The sequence below is a fragment of the Monodelphis domestica genome, chromosome 7 (assembly GCF_027887165.1).
Source record: "Monodelphis domestica isolate mMonDom1 chromosome 7, mMonDom1.pri, whole genome shotgun sequence".
Classification (NCBI taxonomy): domain Eukaryota; kingdom Metazoa; phylum Chordata; class Mammalia; order Didelphimorphia; family Didelphidae; genus Monodelphis; species Monodelphis domestica.
This window is the reverse complement of record NC_077233.1, coordinates 206,573,246-206,585,705: the sequence shown is the minus strand read 5'-3', so window position 1 is coordinate 206,585,705 and position 12,460 is coordinate 206,573,246. Positions and strand designations below refer to the sequence as shown.

The 12,460-nt window shown below is 41.2% G+C and overlaps 1 protein-coding gene across 1 annotated transcript in view; it reads right to left on the bottom strand.

Annotated features, from left to right (window-relative positions):
- PCSK5 (proprotein convertase subtilisin/kexin type 5) overlaps positions 1 to 12,460 on the bottom strand; it is a gene marked incomplete at its 5' end in the record, with an annotated part of 595,445 nt that overhangs the window by 57,445 nt on the left and 525,540 nt on the right. The window contains 3 exons of the mRNA XM_056806299.1: positions 6,077 to 6,277; positions 7,030 to 7,166; positions 12,090 to 12,132. Coding sequence (XP_056662277.1) covers positions 6,077 to 6,277; positions 7,030 to 7,166; positions 12,090 to 12,132 — 381 coding nt within the window. The remainder of the gene's footprint in view (positions 1 to 6,076; positions 6,278 to 7,029; positions 7,167 to 12,089; positions 12,133 to 12,460) is intronic.

Sequence of the window (12,460 nt, the reverse complement as noted above, 5' to 3'; positions counted from 1 at the left end):
AGTTTACTAAAAGACCAGAAGAATGAAAAAGAAATATAGATGTGATCCTTGTGTTTTCAAATAGAGACAGAGGCTGAAGGGCCGACAAGGCGTGAAGAAATGGTCAAGCGTGATGCCAGGGGACCCTTGCCTCATTGGCCTGTGAATTACTCCAAAGGCTGGCTAATTTCAATTAAAAGCGTCCTCAATCTATTTCTTCTTACTCATTTTTTTTGACAGGCTGACTTACTGACAGGTCAGTTTTATTTATTTATCTGCTCTCTCAGCGATAACTGCCATTTTCCAGCACTCTGGCTTAAGATACTGTAATATGCACAGATGTCCAGCAGAGGGGGCGATGCACCAACTTTTGGGGAGTCAAAGGCATCTCTCCAGTTCAGGGTAGCTAGGGACTTTGACCATCTAGAGCACTAAATGTCTTTGTCCCTCAAAAAAAGAGATTAAGGGTTTCATTTCAGTAAGTCCCCTGCTGTCTCCGTTTCCTAATTCCTAATATTATTTTGTAATCATTATGTCCCTCTTTTTCCTTATTGATCCATGGCCTCGTCGAATGGGAAAGGTCCCTGACAAATAACAGAAGTTGTTTATAAGGCCCAGTACCCTGTCTTCAGCCAAGATGATACGGATCAAAATCATTTGAAATGGGCGGTTCTTGATTCTGTTCTTAAAGATCTCATAGGTCAGATATTTCCTTTCTGGTCTGCATGAATCTATGGCAGCATTTTTAGGGTCAAATTGAGCTCCTGCCCTGCTGCTAGACATTCTTATTCTGTATTATGTGCTAGGGGCTTCCTGGGTCTGACTCTGGCTAGTCTCTATGCCTAGACTGGCCACAGTCACTCTGCTTCTTTGAGGTGCCTCGGAATCATAAAGAATTCAGCTACCTTTTGGGCCAGGAGAAGGTTTCCTCAGGGCCAGGACTTTTCATTATAACTGGGATAAACTGGAAACTGGAATGATAAAGGGGAAACAGGCTCCTAGAATAGCAGGCCTTTTCACAATAAATATGCAGCACCACAGTTCATTAGACTTTGATGTTGTCTGATAAGGTCATAAATAATTTGAGAAATTTGACTTCGTTAGTGACTGTGTTGAGAGTCCATTCTTTGTTCTCTGTGTAAAGCCCAGGGTTTGATGACATGTAAAAAATATTTCTGGGTTTAGCTCTAAATTAGGATAATCATGTCAATCAGTACCTTAAGGTTTGTAAAGCACTTTATGTAAATGTGGTTCTTGAAAGAGTCTTGGTGTAGTTTTAAAAGCTATCACAGCTTTTAAACTTTCAAGTTTTAATCGAAAAACAGAATTTAAAACTTACACGTAGTCTTCCCTTTCTCTTTCCCCAACCAGAGGTCTTCTAGAAATACTGTCACCAAATGCAAAGGAATTTTTCTTCCCTATCATCTGGGCAGTGTGGTGTAGTGAATGGAATATGGGACCTGGAGTCAGGGAGACAAGGGTTCAAATCTTGACTTAGGCATCTGTTTGCTCTATGACATTTAAGCTCTTTGGGCTTCAGTTTTCTCATCTGTAAAATGTGAGGGTAGGACGTGGTGATCTCTAATGGCCTTTCCAGTTCTCTCCCTATAATCTTATGAATGAGGCTTATAAACATGAATATTTGGCCTTCCGTGTGGTTGGCAAGGAAAACACTGCTATAAGACCCCCATCCATTGTTATGGCATGGATTTCAGGGCTGGAGGTAAATTGTGAGGATGTAGTCAAGGACAAGAACAGAATTCAACTTCTTTGGGCTCTATGCTATGACTAATGTGTCCAATTAGAGCCAGCTGGGAACATAGTTTGAGGTGATGCTTTACAGTGTGGGTAGGGAAATGTGAAAGAGATGGGTCTGGGACCTGCTAACCCCACCAGGGCATAAATCACTTAACAGCATCCAAATGGTTTAACAGCCAGCTTACTTTTTTTTTCTCACCAGTGGCTTTAGGGAACCATCTGAGGCCACCCTCTCCTTCCGAAGCCCATGGCCACAACTGAGCATTTACAGCTGGTTTCTCTGGGTTTGATCTGTGTCTTTGGTCATGCTTGTATTCTTATAGAACAGAAGGAGCTGGAAGCTATTTCTCTACTTGGGCTGGTGATTCCTCCCCATTTCTGGGTATCTGCTCCCAGGGCCCTGCATGGTATTTTCTGTGCAGTGTAGTGAGCATTTTATAACCGTAGAATCAAATGGCATAATTGCCTGGTAGAAGCATGGCATATTGAGAATTTGTTTGACTTAATATGTTGAGTGGTCCAGATTACAAACTATGTCTACTTTGGAAGGTATGTCCAATGATTCAATTCAACAAGGATTTTATTAAGTGCAAAGCACCATCTTTGGCTCTACCAGATTGGGAGTGGACCTGTGATTTTATTGGGAGTGGGAAGAAGGAAATAGACATTTACTTGGTGCCTACTATGTGTCAGGCACAGTGCTAAGTGCTTGACAAATATTACCTCATTTGAGCTTCACAATAACCCTGGTTGGCAGGTGCTATTACTTATTCTCATCTTAGAGTTGCAATGACTTGTCCAGGGTTCCATGGCTCATAACTATCTGAGGCCAGACTTGAAATCAGATTTTCTTGAATTTAGGTCCAGGGAGCCATCCAGCTGCTTCTAGGACTCCTGGATGAGGAGACTATCTCCACCAATTCAGGGCAGTATCTTCTCCGACTTTTAGTAAGAGAGAGTTGCCTAGAGCAAGGAGACGCTAAGTGGTCCAACCATATAAGTCAGAGGCAGGGCTTGAACTCAAGTTCTTAAGTCAGGTCTCTATCCACTATTCCATGCCTTCTCCACACCAGGGAATAGATGGACAAAAATTAAATGATCCTTGTCCTCAGGAAACTTCCATTCTATGGGAGTGGTACAACCAGATAAACATACATAATTTGAGAAGGAAAGCAATTACACTTATAAGAGGGGATGTTTTTCTATAAGAAGATTCAGATACTTCCTAGCTGTATGACCCTGGGCAAGTCACTTAACCTCTGATTGCCTGACAAAAGAATCCATTAGAGAAGGAAAGAGCATACCACTCCAGCATCCTTGCCAAGAAATACCGGTGGATAGTTATGGTTCATAGGGCCATAAAGAGTCAGACACGAATGAACATCTGAAAAATAACAATTTCCTACAGGAGGTGACTGAGGAGCCTCTTCCTGGCATACTAAGCATTCCAGAATATTCTGTGTAGAGTCTCAGAGACAATAAATGTGGTTCTGAGTTTAGAGAACAGCAAGGAGGCCAGTTTGGCTGAGATAGAGTGATGAAGGGGAGTAGTATGCAGGAATTCTGGAAAGATAGGCTGGAACCTAGCTAAGTACAGAGTGACCCCTTTGTGATGAATTACTTGGCTATGGAAACCCATGATCTGTGGAATAAATAGTCCAATCCAGGAAATGGGGCAGGCATCTTCCCCTCCCCTCCCCTGTTAGTAAGAAAACCAATCATGTTTTTTGGTACATTTTTTATGATTGCCACTCTCCCTCCCCTCAATTATGCATCTGATTAAAAGACCATTTCAGTATTGATTTGTCTGATCACAAGTGTTGATTTCTCTAAAGATTCCTTGTTTTAAATAATTATACTGTCAATAGCCCATGATCCCAGATGCAGACACGAACCTGTTATTTCCACTGGGGTGCAGCATGGCTGAAGAAATGAGTTGATTTTTTTTCTTTTCTTACCTTTCACATATGAATCCATCCAAGAGTGTGCTCATAACACCTAGACAGCTATATCCTCCCCCATTCACTAGATGATTTGTCTGGGCTGTCTCCCCACTATTTCCAGTCACTCAGGGTGACTCAGGTTGGGACAGACTCTGGGCTGTTCTGGAGTAATCTCCGCCATTGTATTGCAATTTTCATTTTGTTTTGTGAGAAAAAACAAACAGTGCAAAGAGGGAAGCTGTGGTCCACATGCTCCCAAGACTTCATAAGAAAAGACTGACTGCATTTTCCATTCAATATCCAGCTCAGGGTCTGCAATGTGGCGTGTAGGTTAAGCTAGGTTCTTACCTTGTTCAGTGAACAAACATTTTCCTCTGGGTTTTTATGGTCTGCATGTCTTATTTCAAAGATTATGGAGGTGAAAGGGACCTTTCAGGCCACTAGCTTCATCTCTTTGCCAGGTCATGAGAAATAATGCTGTCTGCTTCATCCAGGCCTGATTAGTACCATACCCCACAAATGCTCTGATTCCCCTCCTTCTCAACCCCTTCCCCTCTAAAGAAAAAAAGAACCTAGCTTTGGGTGGGAGAAAATTAAAGTGGGCTGGGTGTGGTACTTCAGCAGAGAACAATCAGGACCTGGTTCCAGCTTGCAACACGCGTAGTCCAGTTGAAAGGATGTATACTCACTTGGTGAATCAAGCCTTCTCTGTCTCCTGGCTCCTTGCTTCATTTCATCATCTGGTACGCCAGATAAAATACAGATGTTCTCAGCTACAAACACAGACCCAGACCATTTTCCCCCTGGCTTGCACCTCCTTTTAAATGCCTGAATGCCAAACCAACTCATTTTCAGCATTTTGGGCCCAGGCTACAGTTCGCTGAAGATAGGCTACTCTGATGCTGGGACTAATTTCTCCCTAGTTATGTTTTCCAGATAGATATGGGCTTAGAAGGCCCCCCACATCCTCTTTAGCCATTGACCAATGGGATCATAGAACTCCCATGCCCATTCTGCCTTTTACTCACATGCGGGCAACTGTTACAGGGAAGCCCATACATGGGAATCCTTCTTTCTGGAATCCAGAAAGAGATCTTAGTCCTGACCCAGATAGATCATTCCTGCAAGCTGTTGGGAAACTCATCTGTTCCCTCAGCTGCTGTTCCTGGACTGAAATGACCCCTTTAAAGAATCATTGCCTAGAAATCAAACTGAGAACATCTCTCATTTCACAAGCCTCTCTGGGTGGAATGCGAGTCAGATTTTCCCAGCCGGATGGGTCATTGTTTGTGATGGGTTTAACCAGTGAGATCACAGGGAGAGCTTGCAAGTTAGCCTGCCTGCACCTAGGTGTTCAACCCTACATGAGCAGAATTGAAAGAAGAACACTCTAATGGAGAGCCTGAAACCTAACCTTTCCTCTCTTCTCCCTTAGTTGAGCCCTACCTTGCTCTGCACCTCTCCTTGGAGAAGAGTGACTTTTTGTTTTAAAGGAAGCACTAGGAATTCCAATGAGTTGGGTTAGGGGTACTGTTAGTAGCTCTCCTAGGACAAATATAATTGTGCGTAAAAAAAATGAGAAGTGTTGGATTTGGAGTCACAGAGCTTGAATTCTAATCCTGGTGCTAGTCTCTTTAACTCTCTGGGCCTCTGAGAAAATGAGTCAGCAGGACTGAATGATCCCATTGAACTACCGATAACTTTCAATAACACTTTACCTACTGTGCTGGAAAGGCTTGGGGAAGGCTCAGTTTTATCCAGGGAAATCTTTATCAGAATCTGGCAGGTATCCATTGGGAATACTGGATTTGGGGATAGATACATTTGTCTGCTTTACTTTGCTGATCTCTGAAAACAGCTGGTCCTTGTAAGAGTTGGGCTGCTTCCATACAATGTTTGGTCAAATGGAAAGACTCTCACGTTGGAGTCGGAAGACTAGGGTTTAAACCCTGCCTTTGACAGTTAATATATGTGTGACTTTGAGCAAGTCATCTCATCTAACCTCTTTGGTCTCAAATCTCCTCATCTGTGAAATGAAGGGGTTGGACTAGTTGGGCCATTCATAGACCTCAGTTTCCTCATCGATAAAATGATAGACTAGATGGCCTCTAAATTCCCTTCTAGCTTAATGTATGATCTTATGTACAAAATAGACCTATACACGTAGAGCTTCCATCAACTGCTTTGCTATTCCTCTTAAACATAAACTGCAGGTCCCTTTGGCAAATACCAGATTGTGCTCAGCAGTTGTCCAACCTGGATTTTTACCATTTAGCTTTTGGTTCATTGCCCAGCCCTCTGCTGCCTGAAGTCTCATTTTGTCCACAATGAAGGCTGAGCAGGGTCCTCGAAGAAGCAGATGGGTCCCTGCCGTTCCATCATTGAAAAGTACATACCGCTCCACAATGTGTCCTGTCCTGGGGTCTTGGATGGATCCACACACTTCCCATCTACCAGCTGTAAATCTCCTTTGCAGCTGGTACACTCATCATAGCCAAGTCCAGTGCAGGTTTTGCAGGTTTGGTGACACGGCTCACATTCTCCTATTTCATTGTCACTGTACAAACCAGGGTCACACTCCCTGACACAAATGCCATCTGGGAATATAGAAAAGAAGCCATGATTGGCAGGCATTCTATGGCGCAGCTTAGACCAGGTAATGAAAAGGTAGACTATGGCATAAAAGATGCTTTGTCTTCTCTAGGCCATTGGAAATTACAGTCAAAGTCCACCCTTCCACACAGGAGTCACTATTGAAGAACACTGTGTACTTTCCTGCCCCAAGCATGAGTCTTTTGGACCATTAGGAACCCACTGGAAAGACCTGTATTTTTAGCCACACAACTTCCATCAAAATCAATGGGCCATCACAACCATTATTTAGTGGAATGCTATTGCCATTTTACAAGGTCACTTGAGAATTCCTGCTGCAGGACTGAGCCCTGAGAGAAGATTCATGGGCCTTGCATGATCCAGGCCACTGCCATTGCAGAGGCCCAATTCCTGCCTTATTCTCATCAGAATAAGGATACTTAAGGATAACAAATAAATGAATATCCTGCTTAAGGCAAAAAGAAATCTTCACTATAAAAAATGCTTTTTTCCCCCCTAACCAAATTATAGTGCTCTATACTTTTAGGGCCTGAGATGAATCATATTTAGAACTAGAAGAGAGGTTAGTGGTCATCTGGTCCAATGTCCCTTCTTCTACAGATGAGGAAACTGAGGTCCATAAAGATTAAGTAATTTGCTCAAGGTAATATAAGAGAGCTAAGATATGAACTGAAATCTTCCACCTCTAAGCAGTATCATAATCATTTTCTGTGTGGACTGTTTGTTCCCTGCTCACCGAAAAGATAAAAACCCTCTTCACACCAGTAGCACTCATTCTGGTCACAGTTCCCACAATTTTCGCCACACTCTTTACATTCAAACTCTTCACTATAGGTCTTCTCAGGACAAGTTGTATAGCAGTGCTGCTTGAACCTGTTGAGAAAGAATTTGTGGTTTCCATAAAGTGATCTTGAAACAAGGATCTTTTCTAGCAGGGCTATATGCATTGTAAGCCAAGTAAGGGTGTGGTGGAGCCAGCTCTTACAAGATCTTTTTTTTTTTTTTAAACCATATTTTCTATTTTAGAATTGATATTGGGGATCAGTTCCAAGGCAGAGGAGCAGTAGGAGTTGGGAATTGGGGTTTAATGACTTGACCAGAGTCACACAGAAAGGGTCTGAAGCTAGATTTGAATCTAGAACCTCTCATCTCCAGGTTTGACACTGTCCACTGAGCCACCTTGCTACCCCTTCTCACCAGCTCTTGCAAGCCAATTATGATGTTATGTTTCAGAAATCAGCAAACACTATAAATTAGGGCTTGAGTTATTTTGTTGATAAAGCTAATAATGCAGATTATATTTAAATATATGTTTTTTTTTCCCCTCAGAGAGCCAGCATACTAATCCTGTGTGGTGAATTGGAAATACCAAACCAAAGCTCTTAGGATTGTCTCTTAATCCTTGGAGCATCCTAAAGACAATAAAAATCAAGCCCTCTTTTTAGTGGGTGACTACCTAGATGGAACTTTTGTGAAATTTGCATTCAGTACTTGGATTTCCCAGACACTCCATTTTAAAAAACCTCTATCTTCTGTCTTAGAATCAATATTAAGCATTCAGAAGAGCAGTGATGTGTTTAGGATTATACAACTGAGAAGTGTCTGGGGCCAGATTTGAACCCACAGTCTCCCAAGCCAGCTCTCTATGCACTGAGCCACCTACCTGCCCTAACCTCGAGTTGTTTTAAGAAAGATGTCTGTGCTGCTCTTCTGCCTTGGAACCAATACTTAATATTGATTCTAAGATGGAAGGTAAGGGCTTTAAAAAAGAAAAAAGATGTCCCATAAGGAGTACTCTGATGGTCAGTAAGAGCAGAGTTATTATGGGTTCTAAAAAGGATTAGAGTTGGAAATAGAAATGGGTTTGAGGTCCAAATGATGTACTTTCACATCAATCAGAAGGAACATAAACCTTAGCATAACACTTGGACAACTTCCTGTTCTAGATCTCTCTACTCAGAAGCATGCAAGATTGGCCTTCCTTTTTTTTTTTTAATAATGTACCCCCATGAATAGACAATGTTATAATCTTAAAAAAAAAAGAAGAAACGGATTTAGATCTTTTCAGGAATTAATAATAATAGCTCATATTTCTATGATGCTTTCCTCTCATTAAAATGGTGTTCTCTCTATTAGAATGCCTATTCTTTGGGAGCAGGGACTGCTATCAGTCTCTTAATTTTTGTCTTTGTGCATACGAAATGCTCGTTCATTTATTTATTCCTCAAAAAGGTCCTCTGGGGTAGGACACATGATATTAGCTCTATTGAATAGATGAGGCAGCTAAAGTTCAGAGAGACAATGAGATTCGTGCTCATGGTCACGTAGCTCCAAATGCCAGGGAGATCTTCCCTGCTCCAATTCTCAGAGATACATCTTGTGAAGCATTAGCCCCACGACTTCTACCCTGAGATGTCTGTATTCCCTCAATGTATCTGTGGAAATGAAATTTGCAGAGTATTTGAGAATCCTTTAGCAGGCCAACTGCTATGTAAATGCCACAATGACAAATTAATTTCTGCTTACCAAATGTCAACTGGCATACCTTATTAATGATTAAACCCCAAATCTGGTTTGATGAGTATATATGCTTTAAAAATGTAATAGAAATTTAAGTGAGTAGCACAAGGTGGGAGCAGCTGGGTGGCTCAGTGGATTAAAAAGCCAAGCCTAGAGATGGGAGATCTTGAGTTCAAATTTGACCTCAGACACTTCCTAGCTGTGTGACTCTGGGCAAGTCACTTAATCCTGTTTGTTTCACTTTCTACATCTGTAAAATGAGTTGGTGAAGGAAATGGCAAACCATTCCAGTATTTTGGCTAGGAAAACCCCAAATGGGATCACCAAGAGTCAGACATGATTGAAAAACACTGAATAACATCAACCAAGAGAAGCTTTTAAATGGTAGCAGGTTAGGTTGTCATTATGTGAACTTAGTGACAGATGAATTGATTATAGGAGAAATTGTGTTTTAAAATCATTCCTTTATTTGAAAACAACTTTAATAATATTTTTTCTTTTATTTCCTCTTGAAAAAAAAAACCTTTACCTTCTGTTAGTATCAATTCTAAAACAGAAGATTGGAAAGGGCTAGGAAATTGGGGTAAAGTGACTTGTCCAGGGTCACTTAATTAGGAAATATCTGAAGTCAGGTTTTTAACCCAGGTCCTTCTGACTCCAGGTACGGCATTTTGTCCAGTGTGCTACCTTACCTGCTCCCAAATTTATAGTCTTAAAAGAGTTGTCTGGGAAACTCATTTCTTCAGGGTCACACAGCAGACATTCTATGACAGAGGCAGGACTTGAAATCAAGACCCTTCTGACTCAGGTTGTTTTTAAACATTTTGTCAATCTGCCTTTATTAAAACTATATTACAATTATACCTATCAACTGATAATGTTAATTTAAATTCTGGAAAGGGCCTTTCCTTGACCCTACTCAAAAAGACAGCACGAACCCTGAGGTTTCCTGTCATTTTTGAGTGAGGCCTCAAACACTGCAGGGGATACCTGGGGGATAGAAACACACACACACACACACACACACACACACACACATATTTGGTCCTTTGCTTAGCTCTAGAGAACATTTTTTCTACAATCACACTAATATTCCAAGGTCCTCCTAATGCCTGACTTAAAACTGTTCTACTTTCTTTCCTTTTAAGTATGTATGTATGTAAATATGTATATTTATTTCCTCAGAAGAAACAAAGAGCAGCTATTCACTTGTATCCAAATACAGTAATGTTCTTGAGAACTCAGATAGAGGTTTCTCTAAAAAAAAAAGAGAGAGAAATACAGGCATGAAGGAAGGATAGAAGGAAGGAATGAAGGATGGAGGGAGGGAGGGAAGGAAGTAAGGAAGGGAAAAGGGAAGGAAGGAAGGAAGGAGGGAAGGAAGGAAGAAGGGAAGGAAGAAAGGAAGGGAAGAGGGAAAGAAGGAAGAAGAGAAGGAAGAAAGGAAGGGAGGAGGGAAGGAAGGAAGGAGGGAAGGAAGGGAGGAAGGAAGGAATGAAGAAAAGAAGGAAGGAAGAATGGATAAAAGAAAGAAAGGAAGGAGGGAGGGAAGGAAGGAAAGGAGGGAAGGAGGAAGGAAGAAAGGAAGGAAAGAAGGAGGGACAAAGGTAAGAAGGAAAGAAGGAAGATAAGAAGGAGGGAGGGAATGAAGAAAGGGAGGGAGAAAGGAATGAAGAAAGGGAGGGAGGTGGGAATGAAAAAAGAGGGAGGGAGGGAGGGAGGAAGGAAGGAAGGACTCCTGAGAACCAGGTGACCTAGTTTCTAGACCTGACTATAACTAGTTATCTGGGGAAATTCACAAGCTCTCTGTGACTCAATATCCTTGTCTGCCCATGTGGGAATACTATTGTCTTGACTATTTCTTGTAGCTCTTTGTGAGGATGAAATGAAATCTTGGATATTCAGCAATCATTTCTCAAATACCTGCTAGACACAAAGGCAGCTAAGTGGAACAGTGGATAGAGTGCCAGGCCTAAAAGTCAGGAAAACTCATCTTCCTGAGATCAAATCTGACTCTAGATACTTCCTAGCTGTGTGATCGGGGGCAATTCATTCAACCCTATTTGCCTTAGTTTCCTTATCTCTAAAATGAGTTAAGGAAGGGAATGGAAAACCACTCCAGTATCTTTTTTTTTTTATATAAAACCCCTTACTTTCTGTCTTAGAATTGTTACTAAATATTGGTTCTAAGGCAGAAGAGAGAAAAGGGCTAGGTAATGGAGGCTAAGTGACTTGCTCAGGGTCACAGAGCTTGGAAGTATTTGAGGACACATTTGAATCCAGGACCTCCTATCTCCAAGCCTCACTTTCAATCCACTGAGCCAACTATCTGCTCCTGAGGAGGCCAGTACTTTCTCTATAATTTTTTTTCTTAGAGGATTGTTTAGAACACTGTGATCTTTAGGGATATGTGTAGTCACTAAATAGTATATGTCAGAAACTGGACTTAGAGACTCAGGTCTTTATGACTGGGTCTCTAGCTATTAGATCATACTTCCTCTCATTACGTATCATATGCTATATTCCATTCTATTCTATTTATTATACATTATCCTAAACTTATTCAAAGTAGGCTTATTCAGTTTGTGGAATTCCCAGAACACCCTCTCTTCTTCCTTTTGCCACCTGCCATTTGGTCATTTCTTAGCTCGTTAAATACCCTTGAAAGAGAAAGACTGAGTAAAAGGAGAGAAGGTGGCATTTAAATGAGCTTTTCTACATGGTGATGGCAAAGGGTTGACAGTGTAGTGATTTGTAAAACATTTATGGAAGGATTAAATTGGGAAAGTAAGGTTCCTGGAATCTCTGTTGGCTTCGGTTGTCTGTGTTTTTTTGATGTCTCATTTGTTGAGGACAGTTAAGGTTAGACTGTAACTTCTGACCTCAGAATGGCCATTCTGAATTCAGGCCAGGAGCAGGCCTCCATGTAAACATTGTGGAAAAGTTTATTTAGGGGGCTAGTATTCTATTAGTGTCTGTCCATAAACAGGGGAGGTCTGAATCTTGGGAATGGACAACAAGGATTCCTAGACACCAGTGTCAGGCTGGATGACTTCCAGAATCCAGAAAGAAAGGGCCTCCTTCTGAGTCAAGAAAACAGCTGGGCTATCATTTCTAAATCCAACAAAAAAAAAAATTACTCATTAATAGCCTGACAGTGAAGAGTAGCTCCAGGCTGCTAGGCCTATTTGCTTTAATCATTGGGTATGGGATTAGGTCAGCATTGCTTAAATTGCAGAAAAGTTAGTGACAGCATTCAAATACAATAGAACTTACATGTAATACCCGGTAGCGCAGGATGTGCAGGTTCCTGGATTATCTGAAATAATGTTAAAAATCATTTAACAAAACACAATGAGTTTCTCATTTTGAAAAATGACCTTTTAGAAGAAAGCAACATTTATTTATTTATTGCCTTAAAGGAAAAACCTAGGACGTTTTTCACAAAGTGACTTTGTCAAGGACCAGTTCTTAAAACTTTTCTCCTCATTTACAAGGAACACCTTGATATCTATTATTCGCTTTCTTATTCATTTCTTAATTTTGGTATAGAGGTGATTTCATTGGTGTCAGGAATTCCAGTACAGAAATTCCCTCCACCAATATAGATCTGTAACTCTTCTATATCTCAGGGTCTTAAATGAGTT